At 42.0% G+C, this 23,625-nt stretch overlaps 3 protein-coding genes across 53 annotated transcripts; 2 read left to right on the top strand and 1 right to left on the bottom strand.

Moving 5' to 3' along the window:
* Positions 1–809: 809 nt before the first annotated feature.
* apoa4b.2 (apolipoprotein A-IV b, tandem duplicate 2) lies at positions 810–2,849 on the bottom strand. The gene is made up of 4 exons (XM_077576253.1): positions 2,705–2,849; positions 2,545–2,595; positions 1,664–1,814; positions 810–1,585 (listed from the first exon to the last, which is right to left on the bottom strand). Exons 2-4 carry the CDS (start codon positions 2,582–2,584, stop codon positions 1,012–1,014), a joined length of 765 nt encoding a protein of 254 aa, XP_077432379.1. The 5' UTR covers positions 2,585–2,595; positions 2,705–2,849; the 3' UTR covers positions 810–1,011.
* A 385-nt stretch (positions 2,850–3,234) lies between these two features.
* On the top strand, positions 3,235–7,627 carry LOC144058048 (uncharacterized). Of its 2 annotated transcripts, none has more exons than XM_077576255.1 (4): positions 3,235–4,802; positions 4,897–4,938; positions 5,602–5,752; positions 6,894–7,627. In XM_077576255.1, exons 2-4 carry the CDS (start codon positions 4,899–4,901, stop codon positions 7,456–7,458), a joined length of 756 nt encoding a protein of 251 aa, XP_077432381.1. In that variant the 5' UTR covers positions 3,235–4,802; positions 4,897–4,898; the 3' UTR covers positions 7,459–7,627. The 2 variants fall into 2 exon arrangements, with proteins under 2 accessions (XP_077432381.1, XP_077432380.1); XM_077576254.1 differs by having other exon boundaries at positions 4,129–4,802; positions 4,894–4,938.
* Positions 7,628–11,313: 3,686 nt separating this feature from the next.
* LOC144058012 (meprin A subunit beta-like) lies at positions 11,314–23,423 on the top strand. 50 transcript variants are annotated; one of them, XM_077576185.1, is made up of 24 exons: positions 11,314–11,444; positions 14,001–14,058; positions 14,161–14,236; positions 14,365–14,383; positions 15,487–15,519; positions 15,600–15,622; positions 15,725–15,809; positions 17,360–17,477; positions 17,750–17,928; positions 18,915–19,127; positions 19,309–19,458; positions 19,530–19,736; positions 20,199–20,654; positions 21,744–21,917; positions 22,007–22,112; positions 22,222–22,257; positions 22,324–22,359; positions 22,433–22,474; positions 22,541–22,582; positions 22,656–22,697; positions 22,764–22,805; positions 22,879–22,920; positions 22,984–23,025; positions 23,225–23,423. In XM_077576185.1, exons 1-24 carry the CDS (start codon positions 11,387–11,389, stop codon positions 23,301–23,303), a joined length of 2,358 nt encoding a protein of 785 aa, XP_077432311.1. In that variant the 5' UTR covers positions 11,314–11,386; the 3' UTR covers positions 23,304–23,423. The 50 variants fall into 50 exon arrangements, with proteins under 50 accessions (XP_077432311.1, XP_077432258.1, XP_077432265.1 ...); XM_077576132.1 differs by lacking the exon at positions 22,324–22,359 and having other exon boundaries at positions 11,372–11,444; XM_077576139.1 differs by lacking the exon at positions 22,433–22,474 and having other exon boundaries at positions 11,372–11,444.
* Positions 23,424–23,625: the final 202 nt, after the last annotated feature.

Here is a 23,625-nt window from a genome sequence, read left to right as displayed (position 1 = left end):
CAAAATTCAGTTTGTATGCGTGCCAGTCCCGAGTGAAAACCTCCATCGACATCCATCGTTCGAGGTCATTTGGGTAACATTTCAACTTTGTCAATCCGGAAGCCAGAGGACTGACTACTTTTGGCAAGTTCCAACCTGGCCTTTCTATCTGAATACTGTAGTTAAGTGGTTTGCATTGTGTGGCGTGGATCAGCTGTTAACAGAAGTGGAACAAGAGAAACAAAAGCAGCAAAAGTTGTGTTTTGGCTGTGTTTGCTTCCTACTTCCTGCTTTGCGGGGACGCCATTTAAAAAAATAAATTATTTATTTTAGACAATAGACATATTTTCCCAAGGTTATCAGTACGTCTTAAAAAGTTCAATGGAAACTTAAACGAGTAACACTCTATACAGTAAATATTTTTCCCCCCAAATTTTAAAATACCTGAAATCTTAAACTTTCACTTTTGTATTGTTCAGAAGCTTCTCAAGGTCAACAGCATCTCTTATAAAGTTAACTGATAATTTAAATGAATAGTTTCCTGACATTAAAATGCTTTTAGATTTACTTTTTATCGTTCGTCAGATTTTTTTTTTAAAAGGGCCGATACCGATATTCTGCAAAATACTCAATATCGGCCATGCCGATTATCGGTCTATCTCTAGTTTATTCTGCAGTGGGCTGTACCCTTAACACCATTAGTATTTGGATCGGAACCAAAAATAACAGATTCCTTCATTTGTTAAGTTTTCTGTAATCGCACATGCATACCAACAAGGATGATCCACACACAAGCTCTCACCAAGTAAGGAAAGTCACAAGTTCGCTTTTTTTGTTTTGAAGGGCTTTATTTTGATTGTAATGGAAGACTGCTTGGAACAGACCAACACTGAGTACTGAAGTAAACCATGAACATTTACAGATTCTGATCAGCTCGCGATGCCCTTCTGTTAACAAACTTGCCGTCCTCCTGAGAGAACGGCATGCTGGTGAATTCAGTTTGTTGTTGTTGTTGTTAATGCGGCAGTTGACTTAGTTGGTTTTGACAAAGGACTCGTAGAGGGCCAACAGACGAGCCTGGAGGTCCTGGGCGTAGGGGTCCAGGGTGTCCCTCAGCTCTCCGATGTAAGGGGAGGCCAGGTCTCTCATCTGCTGGGCTCTCTGGGTCATCTCGGTCTGGAGCTTCTCGGCCATTGGGGTCACGCTCTCCTTGAAGGTCTTCAGGTGCTCATCCACCTTCTGCATCAGGTCGTCAGTGTGGGGCCCCAGCTGAGCCTGAAGGTCAGCCACGGTCTGGTCCAGGTTGGCTTTGATCACCTCGCTCCTCCTCACAATTTCCGTCTTCAGGGTCTCGGAATCCATGGCCAGAAGTTGGTTGAGCTCTGACTGGATCAGCTCCATTCTTTCCTGGATCTGGACCTTCACGTTGTTGGTGTAGGGCTCCATCTTCTCACGGACGGTGGACATTTCCAGGGTCACGCGCTCCTTCAGCTTGTCGGCCTCGGCGCTCACCTTGGCAATCAGCTCCTTGGCCGCGGGGGGGAGCTGCTCGTGCAGGGTGACGGCATACTGGTTGGCCATGTCGGTGCCATCGGTCAGCCGGGCGCTTGGAGGACAGCAGGACAAAGAAGCGTCAGACAACAGCATTTGCCGCAGGAGTTCGGGGAAGGGTCTCGGGGCATACCTGAAGTCCTGTCCCAACTGAGACTTCTGGATCATCTGGATGGTGTCATCAGCGGTCTGAGTGGCCTTGGCGACGTAGTCCCAGAAGGCGTCGGTCAGCACCTCCAGCTGGGGCTTGGGCGCATCAGCGTGGAAGAGGTTGGCATTGCAGCCTGGAACATGAAGAAAGTCATTTTAGTTGGACCGTCTGGCAAAAGTCTTTTCTCCAACAAATGCGGACGCATTCCCACACATATTGTTGGGATTTTTACCCTCCACACTTTTTTGCCGTGCAATTACTCCTTCATAAATACATCCGATTGACACCGTATTCGCGCCATCCTGGGAATATATCGTCTGATTCCACAATACTTTTCTCACAATTTAAAATTAAATATCAACTTTTCCCCATTCATATTCAATAGGACTGACATTTTCAACGTATCATCATTATCAGCTGCCTGATACTCCTCAGTGATGCAGTTGGTAAAGTGCATTGTCCAGGAGGTCGCAGGTTCGAATCCCACCAACTGACTATCATATCAGGAAATGGATTATAATTTCACTGAAATCAAGCACATGCGTAAAAATCTTAGGCATTCAGCTTTTCAGCATTCCCATGCGATTTTTGTAGAAATTGCACTTTGTCGTTCACTATTTAGCTTTTTCTTTAGCTTTCTGGGGTTTGTCAAAAGGACCCGTGTTGAGAGAAAAAACATCACGGAGGTTAAATGTTTGCAAAGCCAACCAAACCGCTTCTCCTTCAGAAAATATTTTCAGCAAAAAGAAAAATTCTCCGTTTGATTGAATTTGAAGCAATGCCTCTGGGTTATCCTTCTAAAAAATAATAATAATAATAATAAAGACAGTTTGACCAGTGCTTTGTCGTCTCTTTGTACTCACCAGTGAAAACGGCCAGAACAAGGACAGCGAGAACCTTCATGGTTGTTGGATCTAGAGTGAAAAGAGACAGCGCTCAAATGTGCGACGTACATTTTTGACCAACCGAAGGATAACAGAGCAGACGAGTAGAAGACGCTTAAGAGCTTGTGCTCTTTCTTACCTGTGAGAGTATCTGCCAGTGAAAACTCTGCAGTGCTTCTGCTCAACTGATGCGCTGCCGCAGCTTTTATAGCAAAGCCGACGCTAATAATCCCAAAGTCCAGGCCGCATGTGCCTTGCTGTCACTCACTATCTGCAATGATGTCCTAAGCAAAAGCACGCATCCCGAGGACGTAACCCTATTCAGAACCTATCGCTAGATTTCATGTTTTTTCTCCAGATCTTCTCCTCCAAACGAACCTTTCTTATCTATAGGCGCTGATGTACAGCTGATTAGATAGTGGCCAAAAAAAAAAAAAAAAAGGGAAAGAAAAGCTCACCGTCTCCCATTGGTTTTCACTGTGCCTGCTCACCTCGCATACGTTCCGTTTGTGGGTCAAAGTTCCCATGACAGCCACCATGAGTCAGGCTGGCCAAGGGTCAGCGGACTGTGCCATCGTCAGCCTCTTAAGGCGTTGGCCTTCAATGTAAAATGACGTCAAAAGACAAAATCAAACACAAAAGCACACGGTCGTCGATGTCTCCATAATGATTGACTCACCACAACGTCAAAGTCAGACGACAAACAATTTAGATTAGATTTGTTCTTCACTACTTTTGTCTTTGAAGAAAGACGGAAGAAATAGAAGAAAAAGAAATATCTTGGAAAACTGAGAACAAGGATTAGTTTGACTTTTTTTTTTCTTTATGATTAGATTTCAGTTTTTGCAGTTGTGGTTGCCTCGGCGGGTTCCGAGTTCCGGGGTTTGTTACCTAAACTCGGCAGCGATACAGAATTGCATTACACACCAGAAAATAAAAACAAGGATGATCTGGCCAAGAAGGCAGGGGACAAGTCATAACAATCAAGTGCATCCATAAAAGAAGATGCTAGAATTACAAACAGAAAAACATGAAATCATTCACTTTATGCCAGAAGAGAGCAAGTAAAGGTTTACCCGTCTAGTGATATTTCACCTTATCCCAAATCCCAACTCTTCCAGTCGACTTCAATGTGCTACTACGTTCAATTAGTGGAGCTCAAAGCAAACATGGTGAAGCGGCAGTTAGCTGTTATGCTGCACACAGCTGCCGACAGAAGTGTAAATGCTTAAACTCTTTTGAACATTTTTAATTCAATTTCACCCTATTATCTTTTAGTCATTTTAGAAACCTACTTTTACTTTTTTGCACATCTTCTGTTCATGTTTAAATCTTGTCATTGTATGTTCTCTCCCTAAGTTTGCGAAGCTACTTTGATTTTCTCTGCTGTAAAAACTAGTGACGGACAAATGAACTGCTGAGTGAAACACTTGTGATATTTTTGGACTCCTGACTGGGTAGGCTAGCACAAAACAACATGAAATGTTACATTTCCACTGCATCTTAAAACCAACAGTGCCATCTAGAGGAGTCAAAAAAATCACAAGTGTTTCACTCAGCAGTTCATTTGTCCGTCACTAGTAAAAATGATTACCAAAAGTCACTCGGTGGCGCCACCTGGACAAGTTTTAATGATCAGCGCAAGTTGAACAGGAAGTCGAGCATTTTAGTTTGAAGCAACCATTTTGAGCTTGTACTTTGACTGACTCCGACGAGAGTTTGCCCAAAACGGAGCACCAATTATAAAGTGGGGATGCCGAATACTGAAGCTCTTTTTGTGTGGTTGGAAAGTGGTGGAAAAGTTTGATCGTTTCCAGGATTGTTTTTTCTTCTTTTTCCTCATCCCAACAGTGAAATCAATAAAAGAAAAAGGCGCACCTGGCGTGACCCTGTTACAAAGTACAGGAGTGCCCTCGTACCGTGTTTATCTTGTGTTATCTGGACGCCATTGGCTGGCGGCGTTAAAACTCACCGCAGAGCGTTCTCACTACTTTTCAGAGTTCAGTGTCGCCACTCCAACGTGGAAACACAAAAAACGGCAAAGTTCCTGCCTGAAATGTGTTTTCACCTGGCATCGTTAGCCTCTCTCGGCTAAGTCATGTGACCGCTTTGTGACAACATGGCAGGGACTCCTGGACTTTGCCTCCTCCAGTACAACTGTCAGGCTTATTCAGTATAAAAACCGGCAACACAAGCACACTCAAGCAGACACACGCCACAAAGAGACACAAGAGCAGGTGAGGATTTAGCAGGCTTTCTTGTTCAAAATAAGCATAAATGCGCTGGCATGTTGTTGACCTTCAACCAACATCCTGTTTGTGTTTCCAGCAGTCATGAGGGTCTTTGTTCTGCTCGCTTTGGTTGCGCTTTCTGGTAAGTCGCCAGCTACTGAAGCACACCACATTGGTTTGGTACACTTTTGGGGGGGGGGGAAAATATTAACAAAGTGTATCGTGATACAGTCTATATCAAGCACAAACATTTACAAATATTGTTAATTCCAGAATCGAAAGAAAAGCTATATAGCTATACGCATAAGTTGCTGTATCATGATACTGTTAATATCATGGCCAAAATATAATTAGTTGCAGAAATTGAAACTACGAAAGCTGAAAAACGGACAAACGGTCACTATATACGTGTATATATATATATATATATTTATATATATATATTTATTTTTATTTTTTTACAGGAGAGCTCAGTATTGTTCATTCGATTTGACATCATCATTGCTCTCCTTTTTTTTTTCTTTTTTTTTTTTTAATCCAACAAATCAATTTAAAAAAATGGTCACTATATATGGGCATATAGTGACTTAAAATCCACAATTGCCGTATCATGATACTGTTTATATCATGTGAAAAATACGGTACATTTTTTTTAATCTCATAGTCATTTTTTCACTTCTTCAGATTTACAATTGTGAACAGTGACAAATTAGTAATCCACAGTTGATATCGTGATACATTTGATATCGTGGGCAAAAGGTCATGAACTATAGAAAAGCATCTGCAATCCGTCTCCCCCTTACAGGCTGCAATGGCAATTTTTTTCACGCCGACGCGCCCAAGCCTCCGATGGAGGTTCTGACGGACGCCTTCTGGGACTACATCGCCAAGGCCAGCAAGACCGCCGACGACACGCTGGAGATGGTGATGAAGTCGCAGTTTGGGGCTGAAGTCAAGTAAGTCGTTCCACGAGATCCACTTAACTCATTCACTCGCAGCCATTTTCACTGAAGCAACCCCCTTTGCTCCCGGCTGTTTGACTGGATTTTGACAGATTTTGCCAGGCCCACAGAATCTTGTGTTCTATTGCTATAAAAACAACCAAAAGAAAAATTAGAGTCTCTTCTTTCATCAGGAAAAAAACGTATGTTTGTATCTGTTTCCATTTTGCAGCAATTAGAATTCGAATATAGCATCATTGCAAGAACTTTTTGCAACATGGCCCTGGCTGATCTCTTATACTCAGCTGTCACCTGCTGGACGTTTTGTAATGACTACCATTGCTTTAAGCTACCTCTTCATGTCCAAAACTGCATCAAAGCCTTCTGTAAGCTCTTGCATCAAAAAACAGCTAAAACAAAAAAAAACATTTTTGGAGGGAAGGACAAAGTACAAAAAAACGTTTTTACGCATTTTTGGATTTCGAATGAGTGAATGAAAGGAGCGTATCAGTATTTTAAGTATACAGGCAGAAAGTAATTCTACTCTCGCTTTGATTTTTTTTTTTTTTAAATGGACAGTTTGTTGTGGATTGTCCAGGCGGTGCACTTTAAAGAAAGAGTTGGATTAAAATAAAAAATAAAAATTAAAAAAAAAGAAAGAGTTGGATAAATGTAAAATGTCCGTCCGTCCGTCCGTCCGTCTTCTTCCGCTTATCCGGGGTCGGGTCGCGGGTGCAGCAGCTTTAGCAGGGAAGCCCAGACTTCCCTCTCCCCAGCCACTTCAGCCAGCTCATCCGACGGGACCCCAAGGCGTTCCCAGGACAGCCGAGAGACATAGTCTCTCCAGCGCGTTCTGGGTCGTCCCCGGGGACGAACACCTCCCAAATAAAATAAATAATAAAATAAATAAATAAAATAATAAATAAATGTAAAATGATATGACCAAAATATATTAGTTTTGTCTTTGACCACACAGATAACAGAGGCAGTGTAGTGTAGTTGTGGGTATTTATATAAACAATAAAGAGCTTTTTTAAATGCATATATTTACCCTTGTTGACATTGTCATGACACGTCTGTCAATTCTATCTTAATAGCGTTGCTCTGGCCCAGCTGAATCGAATCTGTGATCTGTTGTTCTCTTGCTCCCTGGCAGCGCTCAACTGGCCCAGACGGCCGACGTGGCCAGCAAGTACGCCAGCGCTCTGAAGGAGAAGCTTCCCGTAGCCGCCCGCGGGCTGGTGGCCAAGATCAGCACCGAGGCCGACGTCCTGAGGAATGTGCTAAGCCAGGACCTGAGCTCGGTCAGCGAGAAGTTTGAGCGATACTCGGACACCGTGAAGCTCCAGATCCAAGAGAAGGTGGATCAGCTGAAACAGGAGCTGAGCGCTTACGCCGACAACATGGATTCGGACCGGCTGAAAGCGAGGCTCCGGCGGCGCAGCGAGGAAATGATAGCCGGCCTGCAGAGCAGCATCGGCGACGTGGAACGCAACCTGGGCCCCTTCACGCAGGAGCTGATGAGGCGGGTTGACCAGCACCTGACGGCCTTCCAGGACAACATCAGCCCCATAACCTTCAGGGTGCAGGAAGAGTTTTACTCGGGAAGCCGAGAGGTGCGGCGCGTGGTGGCGCCCTACGCCGAAGACCTGAAGGAGAAGCTGGACCTTTTTGCTAGCGACCTCCAGGAACACCTCAAGGCCTTCGTCAACAGCGATTAACTCCAACTCCAGAGATTCTGGCTGAAATGTCTTCCCAATTGCACTCTCGCTGAAATCCAATTTCTATTTGTTTTGTAGCTCAATTGTTCCACAATTATTTATTGTTTTTAACTGTTGCTGTTTACGATTTGTTTTTTGAACAAAATAAACATAACTCTCATCAAACAAACTGGAAGTTTGTTGAATTATTTTCAGCAGATGACATTTCTTTAAATAAACAGACACTGTACACAAGTATTTCTGTTTCTTCAGCGCTAAAAATAGCGATATATCGGATACCGACAGTTGATGTAGCACGATACTGTTATCATTGGCAAAAATTGTAGAAAAAAAAAAAAAAAAACTCTGACTATAAAACTGAGATCAGTCAGACACACTGTATATAAAAAGCAATGTGATACAAATATTGGTTATCTACAGTGTCATGATATTGTTGATATCATGGCCAAAACATTTCAAAAATGTAGAAAAATAATGGAAACTCTGAGACAATAACAAATGTATAAACACACTTTTTCTTTTTTTTTACCTATGCAACTATCAAACTGTTTATCAATACTATTAACTCATTCACTCGCCGCAATTTTCACTGAAGCAACCCCCGTTCTATTGCTATAAAAACATGGAAGCTACCAAAAGAAAGATTAGAGTCTCTTCTTTCATCCGAAAAAAAAAAAAGGCATATTTGTATCTGTTTCTGTTTTGCAGCAATTAGCATATGTAGCTAAGTTTCATCACTATTCACAAATCTGTTTAAAGCGGTGGGGCAGGGGAAGCTTTTTTTTGCAACATAGCCCTGGTTGATCTCTTATTCTCTGCTGCCACCTGCTGGCCATTTTTGTAATAACTACCATTGCGTCGAGCATTCTCTTCAGTTCAGAGGCTGCATCGGAGCCTTCTGTATGCTCTAGCATAAAAAAACAAATCATAAACATCCATAATTGAAGTGCTCCAAATATCTAAATGTATCAGTTTGGACAGTTGCTGTATCTTGACACCGTTGACATCGTGGACAAAATGTGACGCTCAAACGCATGTGCAACTAAAACTCCACACATTTTCCTATTTGTTGTATTTTACCAGGTCGTGTGTTGTTTTCTTTTGGCAGTGCGGGAGCAGCAATCTTATTTTGACCCGGCGGTCCTCTCCTCGTCTCGACATGTCCCGATGATGACACAGCAGCGAGTGCCCAACATTTGTTGGTTTTATCCGGCGTGTCACGGCACGCCGTCCAGCTGGAATTCACAAACATAACAAATACTTTGCCGGCAATTGGACACAATTTTACAAGTTTACAATCCTCATTTAGAACCCGAACTTCAATCTCGGAAAACTTCAAACTCCGATTTGGAATCCTTATTTCAAACTCTTAACTTTGACTTGATACTCTAATTTGGGAGCCCAACTTGAAATCTCTTTGGAGCCCTAAAAAAAGTGTAAATAAAAAAAATAAAAAACACACGAGTTGTGTTTCAAATATAAATGACTGACATTCATGGCAACAATGTTAGTTCAACTAAAGTTGTTTTTACTTGCGTCGTCCATATTTAATTTGAGGTTGAATGAAAGATGACCGTTCTTGAATCTCTTATTTCTTTGTTGCGAAACAGCAAAACTTTACATGAATTGCTCAACTTCAAATGTTATCCGAGTTTGATGCCTTAAAATTGTTCACAGTTCACCCGACGGTTTTATTTACAGTCAACGACAATCATAAACGTATGATACGGTATTTCTGTATGTTTCAAATCTTGTGTGTGTGTTTTTACAAGCGTTTGTCCTGTGCTGACTCGGTCGGCCTCCAACGTGGAAGCTCAGAGTCCACTGAGTGAAAACCTTTCCGCTCCTTCAAATTGCTTTTATGATGTACGAGTGCATTATTTGATCCTTTTTTCTTTTTTTTTTTATCTTGCGTGCAATGTAACTTTGTTGACTAATGTTTGTACAGTAAGTCTTTTTTGATGATTTGACCTGTATATGTACCGTAATCCAAATTTAGAAGAAAAAAAAAGGAGGTTTGAAGTTAGGGTATCAAAAAGTAAAACCTTAATTTAAAAATGGGGTTCAAACAATTGAGGATTTCAGATTTAGGGTTAAGATTTTTGGATTATTATTAGTTGCAATCAAATCAGGGTTAGGTTTCTTCTCTCATTTTGGTTAGTTATCTTCTTTTGGCTACTAAGAAGTGGAGCCGTCCCTAATATTGTGTCCAGTTGAGTGATCTGCTCTGTCGACAAGCCGCGTTGTCAAGACTTGCTGTTGTTTTTGACACGAAAACGGCGCTTTGCAGGCCTGCGGGCGGCCCAGATGGACAGACGGACGCGCGCCCGGCTGTCTTTGGGCAAGGCCAGTCTTGTCTGTGGCCTTTTGACTCGGCTCGCAATGTCGGGCCGCAGATAAAGCGCTCGTTGGTGGGCCGGCACACGACGGCAGATAATCTCCTTCTTCGTCTTCTTTCACTTTTTCAAAGAGCTCTCGGGACCACATCGAATGTCTCGAACGAATGTCAACACAAAAATAACTTGATTGTTTTCATGGTTCCTCTTTTATTTATTAAGTAAGTTTAGGGCTTAATACAGAACAGTGCAGTGTACTAAGGCCAGTTGAAAAGTACTTTACACCTGGTCCGACTGCTCGTTTAGTTAGCTGTATCATTTCTTTGTAGTTGTCTGTGTCTGTATGTGTTGGTCTTGCAATACAATGCCAGCTGTTTGTATTTTAGTCAGTAGTGATGTTATAGTGTTTTTTTTATCGTTGGTTTGATGTGGACGAAGCTCCAAAATTGCTATTTAGGAATATGATATTCTATATGGCTCTATTGCCATCTAGTGGTGGTTTTCAGAAAGTGCAGAAAGTTTTTTGGGGGGGGCGTGTGCTGCACTGATGATCAAATTGTTTGTAGAGATTGTGTCATTGTGGCGAGCCGAGAAGGTTACAAAAGGTCATCTTACGGCACGCTTGTGTGATGCGTGTGTTTTTTGCGCCGGGCCGCTTGTTTTGTTGACATTCAGCGTCACTGACTTGCGGTGTTGATGCAAAAGGACAGAAAAGTTTGCATTTTTGCATAAGTGTCAGAGTAGCCAAAGAGAAACGGTGGAACTGCATGAGAAAGTCTGGAGTGACATGAACTCATTCACTGCCATTGACGGCTATTGACGTCAAAAATTCATTTGAACTATTTCTATTTGTTTACCTTTTTTTTTTTTTTTGTTAACAAGAGTATGAAAACCTCGAAATGTTTTTTATTGTACATTTAAAACACATATAAAATGTAGGATTAATCATGAGTTAACGATTGAAGTCATGCAATTAATTACTATTAAAAAATTGAATCGCCTGACGCTCCTAATTTTTAATAATCTTTTCTTCTTTTTTTAAACTCAGAAGGTGTTTTGGGCCCTCTGGTTTCCGATGGCTTATGATCACTTTGTACTGTTCCTTTTGTGGCTATTTATGTATTGGTGGAATTTTCCCACATTAAAAACTCCTTTTCTATCTGCACATGACGTGCACGACGTGTTTGTGTGAGTGCTCAACATCTGCATATGCGCTGCGCCCAAACCTGTTTCTGTTCCTCATCTGGGTTGTAATATTTCATATTTTAATTTCAGGAACGTCTCTTCCTGCTCTTTTGGCTGCTGTTTGTGTGTCGGGTCCCGCCACACCTTGCACTGGTCTGACAGGTGAGGACAGAACTTGGTTCGGTCGTTCACCGTACCGATCGACCTTTGCGCTCCTTTTCACATCTGACAGCGCCGTCCGTTTTCCCGCATTGACTTTTATGTCCCTGTGGTCTGCACCTGTCCAGGAACCGTTTCAGCTTTTCATCATGATCTGATGCTTGTGTGAGTTTTGGTTGGAAGACTTCCGGGGCCGGAACTCGTCCCCATCGGCGTCCTCAGCCATTTGTAACCAGCAAAAGGGGCAGATGTTCTTAGCCGGCTGGATTCCACTTCCTGTGAACATCTTGGCCGTGGACAAGCCCGGTAAGATGCCCTCGAATGTTGGCGATGGGAAATCCATCCGGACCCAGGATGTGACTGTCGTGTCAGCCTCCATTTTGTATTCACCTTCGAGATCGCCATCTCCAGTCAACACGTCAGCATAACTTGTTTTCATTTTTCAACTTTCCGCTCCTTTGTTGCTTGTTTTTGCTCGTGTCAATAGCCGTGATGTTTTCCTCGTGCACTTTTCTCCGTTTCTTGGCCTCGCGGGTTCCTCCTCCCCAGGACTGACACCGCACCGTCTGCGTTTACTGCTTGAAACTCCAGCCGATATCGCTTTTGATTTCTTCTCTTCACTTTGCACTTCCTGATTGGCTTGAGCTTGCTTCTTATTGGACATGACTCGTACCTTGACATTTGGGCTCGGCAGGTTGATGGGCATAAGGTTGCAACTGGGCTCGCAGTTGTTGGAATTTATTCCTATATTAATATAAACTCAAGTTAATAATCTGACTCCAATTTGTGACCTTACCAAACTATCACCCATCCAACAATAGCGTGCTCGTTCTGCAATAGAAAGGTATCAGGAAGCCGGCATTTTCACACACGAGTGGATTTATTCCTAACACTCAAATCTAATACAAAACAGCTGGGGTCCCGGGTCCCGGGTCCCTCTCAATGCAATTCTATACGTCTCTGTCTCAAGCAACCGACGTAGTCTCATCCGAGTTGCCCCAGTGAATAGTTATACTACACAGTATTTAAATGACACAGAAACAAAGGCATCCTGACATTATTCTATTGGCTACGTGTTTTCTGCAGTTTAACTTTAGCTTGCTTTTCATTGGCCGATCTTCATCCGCAGCGTCACTGGATGGCTTCTCCCGTTTTGTACTTTTCCGCCCCGGTGTAAAACAAATGTGATTTACAACATACTTTGAGCTTATCGCGGCTCTGCATCTCCCCCTGCAATTAGCATCCTTTGTTCTGAAACATTCCATTCCTGCAACCCCCACTTGCACAAACTCTTAAGATTCCTTTACAGTCCATCTGGAATCGAACATGTTTTTTTGTCTTAACAGCATGAATGGGCCCTTTGCACAAATCCACCACTTCCTGAACTCGGTACCACTCTTTCATTTCCGGTCTTTCATGATTGGACAAACTGATTCATCCGGGTGTGTTTGGCCATTGTCGCCGTGGCGACCAAGTTCAAAAAGTCGTGGATTTGTTTTTTTCGTACGTTAGGGATTTTTTTCTTGAAAGATTTTAGTTTGTACTTGAAATATATTTTTGGGTAATTGAAGATGTGTTTCTTTGCATGTGTAAAACACTGATTTTGTTTACCAATTACTGGGGTGCGAGTAAATCACGTTTTGTATGTTTGTGGGGTTTTGGCATGATTTGAACACACAACCGTGTTTGTAAGCGCAGGCGGTGCAAATCCACATCCTGCCCGGGGAGACCACGTTTGTGTGTGACGGGGGGAAATAAATCAATAAAACAAAAACCTGTGTTGGCAACCACAGCTGTGTTGTTTTGGCGAGTTCTGGCCAACAGCAACAAATTGCCATTCAATTATTGCCATGGTGATGAGCTAAACAAACACCCCCCCCCACACACCCCGTATTTTTTTTTCTTGTTCCTGAAACGAAAAACGACTTCCTGAATTGGTCATCAAATGTTAAAAGTTCGTTCTTTTACATAAGAGGACACACTTTTAGCAGTTTTTACCCAACTTCCCTTCCACTTTGCAGTCATGACACGTGAGGTTCGATATGACGACGTTCACAGGCGAGCGACATTGTGCGGAGGAACATTTTGAAAGGTGGAAAGGAGAGGAATGAAGATTAGCTGAAGAGATACCGAAAATATGTGCGGAGAAGACTGTTCAGTTAGCGTCATTGTATGTTTTGGACACACACAAAAAAACTGTTTACATTTCATGCGTGAAATAGTCATGCAAAAGTGCGTCGAACGTCGCCATTTGAAAACATTCTTGCCATCGTTGTGCTTACGTAAAACGCAACAAAAGTGGCGCACACAAAGACACGAGCTGTTATCTTTCGGGAACACGAATGTTTTCTTTCACGCTTTTTGCAAGGCTTTGTCATCGTGGCCTGGTGACCTTCGCGTACTTGAAACCTCAACTTCAGATGAAGACCATTTGCCGTTTGGCCTTTCAAATGACGGGCGCTGAAGGAGAGCGTTTGGGTGGAGACCGAGCGGGAGGATCGCTTTTCGGACTCGGCTGATAACCGGGACCTTTTATTGGTGTGAATTTCCACATGTTTTGGAAATGCGGCGCCAACTGACGCACACTGTGGAAAATGTTAGTCATGTGAACCCTGACCCGCTTGTTAAGGCAAATTCCATCTTTCTTCAAGGAATAGAATTGTTAATCAAGTTTATTGATTGAGAAACACACACACTTGTCAGCCATCAGTTTCAAATTCAAGTTTCGGTTACAGTTTCTCGATAAGCAAACTGTTGTTGTTGTCGTTGGTGCGTATCAAGATGGCGCCGATCAATGTGGGCAGGAGGCTACTTTTTTTGCACTTGTCAACACTCACCTGTCACATGTCACCTTTTATAAAGTCCTCCAGCGTCTTCTCAAGAATGCAACAAACCATCGAGGAGGACAACGAGGCACACGGTAAACTCATCATGCGTGCACGTTACAGCACATGACTTTTTTTTTTTTTTTTTTTTTTTAATCTGCCTCTTTGTTTTTGTATTTTGTTATTCTTGCGTTCAGACATCGTTTGAGGATGAGAGGCTTCATTTTCCTGCTGGTCATCGTGCTCGTTCCTGCGGCTGCGTCTACAACCAGAGTAAGATTTTGAAAAAGGAAAAAAAATCGAATTTGAGGGGAGGGGAAGTCCATTTGATTTAAATACTGTTTCATAAAATTGTCTCTGTGGATTTAATTGCTTCTTATATTCTTCTTCTCCCACACTAGAGTGTATCGGAAATAGTGGGTGAGTCCTTTTTTTCCCCCACAATTTGTATACAGTAATCATTAATTATATTAGTTTGCTTGTTCAATTTGATCAATTTGTTTTGTGGAAATCAGTCCAATTCCCCGTCGACATTAACTTATTAGAAAAAGAGGAGGATGAGCGCGTGCAGTGGATCAAAAGCATGTTGAAGACGTCCTCATAACATTAAATGAAAGAATTAACACATAACAGGTTGCTTTTCAAATTTGGCAGGCGAAAAAAATGTTAATTACAAGAAAAACATTTTAATGAAGTGATTCGTTGTGATTAATCAAAATTCTAACACGTGATTAATCCGATTAAAAATGTTAACGGTTTGACAGCTGGCAGACATCAATTTTATTATTGTGTGAAAATAGTCAGCGTTGAACGGCAAACTAAAACTTGCCTCGTTATCAAGCAGGTCAGTGTCACGTCGGCCTGAAATTTGCAATCAAAGGTTCATCTTATCTGCGCAGGAAAGAGACAAACGGAGCTGATGGGAAGCGACCAAAGCACATTGTTGTATATTTTGATGTTGTTTCGCGCTCACGTTGAAGAGTGTTTTTTTTCCCCTCGCTTTACAATCGCTGTCAGTATCAGAAAAGAAGGATTCCTTATCTCTTGGAAGAACTCTAAACAGCAAGTTGTTCACCATTGTTGTGAAAACAAAACAAACGTAGCAGCAACTCTTTTGGATTTGGCACGCAAGTGAACCGCCACCAAAGACGGGCGCTGCCAACCTCGGCCCGCCATGAGGAAGGAAATCAGGAAATCCAGTCCGTAAAAAAAGAATTGAATTAAAACAAATGCTCAATAAAACAAAATCATGAACACCGCAAAACAAAAAAATAATAACTACTCTATCAATAATGCATAAAAACAAAAATGATTATATTTCAATTTTTGGGATGTTTTGAATTTGTGTAGAAATGTTTGCATTTAATGTCTTCTTTATTTTTGTAGTGAGGTGAATTTATCACACTTCGCTTATCTTCCTTTGAATCTTTTAGAAAATATTGCAGAAATCTGTGAGTTGTAAAATGACCATCAATTTGATTTGTAGTGAAATGATCATATGAATTTTTGTGTATTTGTTGTAGAAATTGACAAGGACGTTCCGGAAGCAAACAAGGGTGAAGTTGACCTTTACAACTCTTTCATTTTCGTTTTGCCGTTCAAATGGACACATTTTAATCTTTGCTTTTTCATTCAGATTTATTGTATGATGACATCCTGGTGAGTTTTGTTCATCGTCGTGTTTTGATTGTAAAATGTAAAAGTGAAATAGAAAAGAATGAGTGCGAGTACAGCTGGGATTTAGTTCATTTTTTTTTCCAGCCTGAGCCGTTCCAGCGAAGCGCCGTCAGCTCCGAGAACAAATTGTGGACGTCGCCGGTACCGTACGTGCTCAACAGCAGCCTCGGTGAATGATTGATTCTTTTTTTTTTTTTTTATTATTAGTACCACCTCCAATAATTCCTAGTTCTACCATCAGGGCCAACATTTGAATACAGTAGCATAAGAGTCCAAGTGTTCATCCAAAACGAGGCAAAAATTTTATTCCCCCAAAAATAATTTCTAATATTATTTTAAGCTAGTGTAAAATTATAAAAAGGTAATTCAAACTCATGTAGGGGAGAGCGGGGTCATGTGGGCCAAGTAGTTCCAGCCCTTCTTATTTAGAAGAAGTTGGTCATGTGACCACATCTTTTTGAAGAGACATCCATTTGGCTCATCCGGTAAAAAAAAAATTAAAAAAAGGAGACACATGGCTTGAGAGGTAAACACATATAAATTCCCCAAACTTTTTTTTTGCCTTCCAAAGTAAAATTTCTATGATTCCGTTTTTTCCATGGCTTTGTTTGATTGAACAATTACAGACAACTTTGAAAACAGTTCACGCATGTTTTAGCGCTTTCGTAAGCTACACGATGAGTCTAGATGGTTAGCATGATGTTAGCTCAAAACCGCCCGTGGGATGCATTTTTTTCCAAAATGGTTGGCTTGGAAAACCTGGATTAAGTTATGCCAGTAACACAACGTCCTCTAAATGATGATTATTTACTCCATATTACTTTATTGTATTCGATTTTCGTTGCAAACTTTATTCTTACATTTGATCACTAAAAGTATTAGTACAATTCTTCATTTTGGACCAAAATTCGTCATGCCAAGGAAGACAGACAGGGTTTCTAGAAGACAATTCGTCTGGTTGGAAAGGAGATACAAATCTGCAGGATGTCCATAAATCAAAAGTCATAGCCAAAATCCACAGAACGGAGAAACCCAATTGTTAAAAAAAAAAAAGAAAGAAATTGAATTGTGACTGACACACCTGAGAAGATGGAGTTGGAAAAGGCTCACAAAGTAACAGAAGGTAAAAAGGCTGAGCAAGAAAAGCAGAGCAATGAAAGAAGAAAATATCTCAAATCAAATCAAAATGTTGTATTCAATTTGTCTTTTTTTGATAACGCATTATGGTTTTGTGGGATTAAAAGGATCTTTTTCACTAGTTATCAATGGCACAATTTACTCCACTGAATTCACATCAACTTCGTAAACTATATAGTTGGAAGCATTCCTGTAATTCCCTGGCGTAAAATATATATATTTTTTTTTAAAAAAAGTAAAATTTGGCACAACTTAAAATACAGCAAAACACAAAAATGTACTTAAATTAAACATTACACAAAAACTAAAATGTATTTCATATTGGTTAAATCAAATTTGTACCCAAATAATTGTTTTAAAAACGATCACTTTTAAAGTGCACTGAAGAATAAAAGATCAAAATAGTTGTTGAACTGATGGATTCTTTGCTTACCACTAGGGGGAGCCTGCACACTTTCAGCAGCTTGCGTTTGACATTCGTAGTCATAATAAAAACCAAACCCATCCTTCAAATCAAGTGCTACTAAACATGCAAGTTGAACAATCGCCTGCAATGTGTTGTTGTTTTTGTTGTTGCGTCAGACCTGAACGCGAAAGGAGTAACCCTCCGAGCCTTGGAGCAGTTCCGGCTCAAGTCCTGCATCGACTTCAAAGTGCGCAGCGACGAGCTTTACTTCATCAACGTCAAAAAGCTCGACGGGTGACGTCAAAACACTTTCCAGTATCAGATGCCGTGTCACACTTGCTGAACATTTCCATGTTTTTTGGGGATCAGCCCCTGAAAAAAAAAATCCACACAATCTAAAGTTCATCATTTATTTGCTTACTGAGCTGATGTCTCACATGTTTTCCTGTTTTGGGCTAATTGTATTTTTTATAACGAACAAAAATATCATGAAACCGCCGACAAATGACCTCATGTGAAATGTTGTGCTGAGAATCTCCTTTTTTTTTTTTTTTTGTCCCCGCTAGCTGTTTCTCTTATATCGGGCGAGTGGTGACGGACGGTCAGGACCTCTCCATCGGGCAGTTCTGCGACCACATTGCCATCGTGGAACACGAATTTCTGCACGCGTTTGGTTTCTACCACGAGCAGTCCAGAGAAGACCGAGATGACTACGTGACCGTCGTCTTGGAAAACGTCCTCCAAGGTTCCAAATCGATTCATCCAGTCATTCATTCATCCACCTGGAGGTGGGCGGTGTTGTAGTGTAAATTGGGATCAGTTGAGGAGCGCTGCCTGTAGTTCTCTCTGTTGCCTCTAGGGGCACCGCATCTGTTTGGATGAACTGTTAAGTTAAAGATGAAATGCAACGATACTGAGCTTAGAATAAAAGGCGGAGGTGGCCAGTGTGTCACTTGGTGAAAATTGTATTTTATTTTTACACCTACGACGGTGTAAGAATAAATATATATATATTTTTTTTCAGCAGGGTAATATTCCGAGAAAAAAAACTCACAGAATTGCCACTTTAAATTTGCCACTTTGTGAAGTTTTTTTCTCTCTGAATATTGCCCCCATTTGGAAAAAAAAAATTATACGTAGCCCTAATAGGCCGTCATATCATGTAGTTGTTGTTTTTTCAAAACATAAAAATTTTTATCCCTATGAAAATTGGTAAACGTTTTCTTTTTTACTGGACTTTAAAATTTCATTTAAAGCACACTGATGTATTTTTTACATATACAGTCGTATATGTCGATTTTGTGTTTAGTTGTGTTTTATTTTCAATTTTTCAATTTTTACACGTTAGCATTTGAGCCACAGAAAACGACAGCGCGCTAACTCCACGTTGACATTTGGCGCAGGGTTCACCAAATCCGGTCCTCGAGGTCTGGAATCCTGCAGGTTTTAGGTTTTGTTGTTTACCAACACAAAGTGTAGTTGCAATTTTGACCTCTAGGGTGCAGTCCCATTTCCAAGATGGCCTCCTGCATAAAAATCCCAGAAAGTGACTCGGAAAGTAAACAATGCTTGGGTGCGTTTGGATGTTTTCATAAGTTATAAATCTACAGCTTGACATTTCTGTCCTGCAAAAGGACAAAAAAAAAAAAAGTAGTTGGCCTACGGTTTCTCATTTTGTTTCAAAGCTAAAAACGCGAACGAGCGACGCTAACGTGTTTATTGGCTTGCCAGGTCGCGAGCACAATTTCCTGAAAGCCGAGGGCAGCACGGCGCAGGGCGTCCCGTACGACTACATGTCGGTGATGCATTATGGGAAAGACGCCTTCAGCAACGGAAACGGTTCGACCATCATCACCAAGGACGCCGCCTTCCAGGACGTGATTGGCCAGCGGTTGGGGATGAGCCGCCGCGACGTCCAGGAGCTCAACCTGCTCTACAACTGCAGTCGGTGCCACGCTCGCAATAACGACGTCATACCAATGCAATTATTTCAACTTGGCGTTTACACAAAATATTTCTTTATACGGATAGTATAATATATAATTCCATTTATTCCTTGATTTGTGCTCATGAATGTTTGTTTATTAGCGCTAATAGCGGCTGTCCGTATGCGCTCCCTCCCCAGACTCCAGCGTAGCGTTCTCGGCGTACTGCGGCTTTGCGCTCGGCGACCCGTGCAACATGGCCACGTGCTCGCCGAGCGGACTCGGAGGCTGGCAGATGTTGACGCAAGCAGCCGGCGGCCCCCACTCGGACCACACCGACCTTTCCAACGGTGAGCAACACACGTGCGGAAACGCTCGCATGTTAGCGGGCTCTCATCAGACCGCAATGTCATGGGCATAGGGGGCGGCTATTTCATGCACGCCAACACCACGTCGGCCTTCCTGGAGACCCCCCGGATGAGTCCCAGCAGGGAGTGCCACGTCCAGTGCCTCCAGTTCTACTACTACCACACGGGGGGTCCGTCGGATCGGCTCAACATCTGGATCAGAGAGTTTACAGACGACGAAGACTCGACGGGACTTCGACGCTTGGTGGGGCAGATCGCTGGTAAGGATCCTCACTTGCATGGATGGATGAAAGTAAGTTTTCATTAACATGTGATCGGTAGCAAGTGTAAAAAAAAAAATAAAAAAATACAATTTTGAATCGTAATTAATCGCATGTCTTCAATAGTTAACTCGCGATTAACCGCAAATTTGATATCTGTTCTAAATGTGCAATAAAATGTACAATGCATTTTTTCAAACTTTTCTCACTCTAAAATTGGGGGGGGGGGGGCTGTTAAACTAATAGTCTCCACAAATATATGCAATATGATTCCATTGATTACTGCAAAATTGTGACGTGGACGCGTCTGCTGCATCGTGACCGGAATTCCTGCCAGTTTCCGGCTTTCCAAGTCAGGGCCGCTCGTTCATCGCGAGTTTAAGAGAGGTCTTAAAGGAACTTTAAATGAACGCACTCATTTTGACACCCCTAGTAAAAATTTAAAAAAAAACCTCTGCGCAGGTGCAGTGACGTCCCACTGGCAAATCCACCACGTGTCCCTGAACGCCTCCCGGCTCTTCCAGGTGGAGTTTGAATCCGTCAAAGGCTCAGGAAGCCCCAACAGCACCGGCGGCTTCTCCGTGGACGACATCAACGTGTCCGAGACGCAATGTCCTCACAACACGCTGCAGTTGGACGACTTCGAGAACCTGCTGAACTCCAGCGTCGTCGGTACCGAAATTTATGGTCCCAGGCGCTATTCGGCGGCCGGCTACGCGTACCGCGTGGGGGTCGTACTGGCCGGGACCCACGTGTCCGTCTTCATTCAACTTTTGAACGGGACCAACGACGACGAGCTGAGCTGGCCGTGCGATCGTCATCAGTGGACCGCGCTCATGATGGATCAGGAAGCTTCCGTAATTCTGGGGATGTCCAAGCAGAGAAGCCTCACGTCCGACAACAGCACCTCTGGGGATGGTCAGCACGCGTCCGTCACTCGCACTTGCTAGCTCAATAGCCGACTAGCCACTAATTAGAGAGTCATTAAGGTACCTGGTTCTGTAGCCAGAGGCGTAGCTTGCCATCAGTTTGGGGGGGCAATTGCTTGGGGCTCCTTCGCCAGCGGGGGCCCCCGGAGGGCCAACAGATTTGACGCAAACCTGAATCCTGAAACGATTAACGGTCTCAAATTCCCCGGGTCAAAAGAACGACCGTGGATGGTTATTTTTTGTAAATGATCATGAATACTAGTAAAAAATTTATTTAAAAAAAAAAAAGAAGAAAAGACTGTATAGTAAAGTGTTTTTTAAAACGACAATAAGAAGACAGTAGAAGACAGAAAATAGTTGTTGTTTTTTTATTATCATAAAACTTAAATTACAAAAAAAACAATGTATAAGTCATTCATTTATTTATTCTAATAAGGCTTTTTTTCCTCTCTCTCAAAAAATGACAATACTTAGTAAGGCTTTTATTATTATTTTTAAAATGACCAAGTGTAGTAAGGCGTTCAATCATGTATCGTAAGGCTTTTTAAAAAAAACATGTTTAAAAAAAAGAAAGAAAGAAGTAATTTATAGGAAATCTATCATTTCAAACAAGATTAAAAACCAACAACAATGATGTATAGTTTTCTATTATTTATTTATTTATTTTAACGCCCAAGGCTTTTTTCAAATGACCATTTACAGAAAGTGGCATTTTTTTAATGGCCACATCTAGTAAAGCATTTTTAAAAACATGACCTTGTATAGAAAAGCTTCTTTCTTTTTTACATAACCATGTTTTTTTTTTAAAAAAAGGCCTTGTGCACTAAGGATTTTATTATTAAAATAAATAAATGCATAAATAAATAACCATGTATAATAATTCTTGTTTTTTTAGTTACCGTGACATTTATAAGACATTTTAAAAATAGCCAAGTGTAGCCATTTATTTAAAAAAAAAAAAAACATAAAAACATGTATAGTAAGGCATTTCTTATTTTTCAGGGTATTTTTTTCTTTAAAAAAACAGCAACCAGCAAGTAAATGTGAAGTGATTGTTTTGTTGTGATGCACTTTGCAGGCAGCTATTTGTGGGGCGACCCTCGAAACAGCAGCAGGACGGGCGTGGATGAGAACAACCAGACGGCGTTCATCGGCAGCAAGTTTGTCTGGAACGTCTTTGCCACTTTGGAGGAGATGAAGAGCCGACACTTCCTCAAGGGAGGAAGCCTCGTCTTGGCCTTCAGCTTCCAAGGCAAGAACACGGAGACCCGACACACACAAATGGAAGAAGTGAAAAAGAGGAGAATGAGTAGAAAACGGATGTGTTGTTTTTTGTGCTAGACATCAGTCCTCTGGTGGACGGACACGTTCTGCCATGTCCTCAAGTGACACCAGTGCAGGTCACGCATCCTCCTCAAGAAGACCAAGAAGGCACCTGTGCTTCACGGTACACAATGGAATAAATGAATGGGCAACATCCCTACTTAGGGATGGACGGTAACCATGAGCATTTGATGTCATACCTTTGATAATAATGACGATGATGATTTCCGCAGCGTGGGCACCCCCACGCCACTTCCTGATTTGAGCAGGTAGTCTTCATACTTCCTTTGACAATTTGATGCCCTACCCGCAATAATAATAAATGTTTTCCACAGCGCACGCACCACCACGCCACTTCCTGATTTGAGCAGGTAGTTTTCATACTTTCTTTGAAAATATGTTGCCATACCCTCAATACTAATAAATGTTCGATGTTTTCCGCAGCGCGCGCACCACCATCCCCACGCCACTTCCTGATTTGAGCAGGTAGTCTTCATACTTCCTTTGACAATTTGATGCCCTACCCGCAATAATAATAAATGTTTTCCACAGCGCGCGCACCACCACCCCCACGCCACTTCCTGATTTGAGCAGGTAGTCTTCATACTTCCTTTGACAATTTGATGCCCTACCCGCAATAATAATAAATGTTCGATGTTTTCCGCAGCGCGCGCACCACCATCCCCACGCCACTTCCTGATTTGAGCAGGTAGTCTTCATACTTCCTTTGACAATTTGATGCCCTACCCGCAATAATAATAAATGTTTTCCACAGCGCGCGCACCACCACCCCCACGCCACTTCCTGATTTGAGCAGGTAGTCTTCATACTTCCTTTGACAATTTGATGCCCTACCCGCAATAATAATAAATGTTCGATGTTTTCCGCAGCGCGCGCACCACCATCCCCACGCCACTTCCTGATTTGAGCAGGTAGTCTTCATACTTCCTTTGACAATTTGATGCCCTACCCGCAATAATAAATGTTTTCCACAGCGCGCGCACCACCACCCCCACGCCACTTCCTGATTTGAGCAGGTAGTCTTCACTTTCTGACACACAACTGGTGACAATAAGTTTAAGCCACATGATTAGGTGCACCTGCTAAGGATTTCACACAAGTGCAAAGCAGCATGTAAACATTATAAACAAATAATAGAAACATTTAGATTTGTCGTGTTAAAGTGTCCAGTAAAGTATTTCTACGTTTCATGTTTTCTTTACTCTCCCGTTACAGCGTTTTTAGTTTGTCTCCCGGCATGTCGTCGTCCTCCATCCTGGTCCTCTTGGGGGTCCTGATGTTTGTCATTGGGTGAAGGTCGGCAAGAACTCACAGCAGCGTTTGTGAAATGTACAGGATGCGTGTTTTGAGGTGAAGGTGGCGGAACGCGCGTCGGATGTGCAAATACAGTAAAGTGACTTCTTCAAAAACTTGACTTTTACATTGTTACTTTTTGCAAATCACATTTGTCTTGTATAAATAGCTGAAAATTATGACTGCACTCATAAAACTTCTTAGAAAAGTTTTTTTAAGAAACTTTTAGGGGGGGGGGATTTTAATTTTCACAAGCAGTGTAGATGGATGGATAGGATGAGCTTTTTTTTTTTCATCCAAATTCTAATTTGAACTTTGAAGAA

The sequence above is a fragment of the Vanacampus margaritifer genome, chromosome 9 (assembly GCF_051991255.1).
Source record: "Vanacampus margaritifer isolate UIUO_Vmar chromosome 9, RoL_Vmar_1.0, whole genome shotgun sequence".
Classification (NCBI taxonomy): Eukaryota; Metazoa; Chordata; class Actinopteri; order Syngnathiformes; family Syngnathidae; genus Vanacampus; species Vanacampus margaritifer.
This window is presented reverse-complemented; position numbering and strand designations above follow the sequence as displayed.

Bases quoted from the DNA above. Each gene is read 5' to 3' on its own strand.
- LOC144058012 (XM_077576185.1), top strand. From the start codon at position 11,387: ATGTTCTTAGCCGGCTGGATTCCACTTCCTGTGAACATCTTGGCCGTG. The intron at 19,128-19,308 runs GTCGGTGCCACG...CTCCCTCCCCAG, and splicing joins CAACCTGCTCTACAACTGCA to ACTCCAGCGTAGCGTTCTCG. The intron at 22,360-22,432 runs GTAGTTTTCATA...TGTTTTCCGCAG, and splicing joins CCACTTCCTGATTTGAGCAG to CGCGCGCACCACCATCCCCA.
- LOC144058048 (XM_077576255.1), top strand. From the start codon at position 4,899: ATGAGGGTCTTTGTTCTGCTCGCTTTGGTTGCGCTTTCTG. The intron at 4,939-5,601 runs GTAAGTCGCCAG...TCCCCCTTACAG, and splicing joins CGCTTTGGTTGCGCTTTCTG to GCTGCAATGGCAATTTTTTT. The intron at 5,753-6,893 runs GTAAGTCGTTCC...GCTCCCTGGCAG, and splicing joins CAGTTTGGGGCTGAAGTCAA to CGCTCAACTGGCCCAGACGG.
- apoa4b.2 (XM_077576253.1), bottom strand. From the start codon at position 2,584: ATGAAGGTTCTCGCTGTCCTTGTTCTGGCCGTTTTCACTG. The intron at 1,815-2,544 runs GTGAGTACAAAG...TTCATGTTCCAG, and splicing joins TGTTCTGGCCGTTTTCACTG to GCTGCAATGCCAACCTCTTC. The intron at 1,586-1,663 runs GTATGCCCCGAG...CTGTCCTCCAAG, and splicing joins CAGTTGGGACAGGACTTCAG to CGCCCGGCTGACCGATGGCA.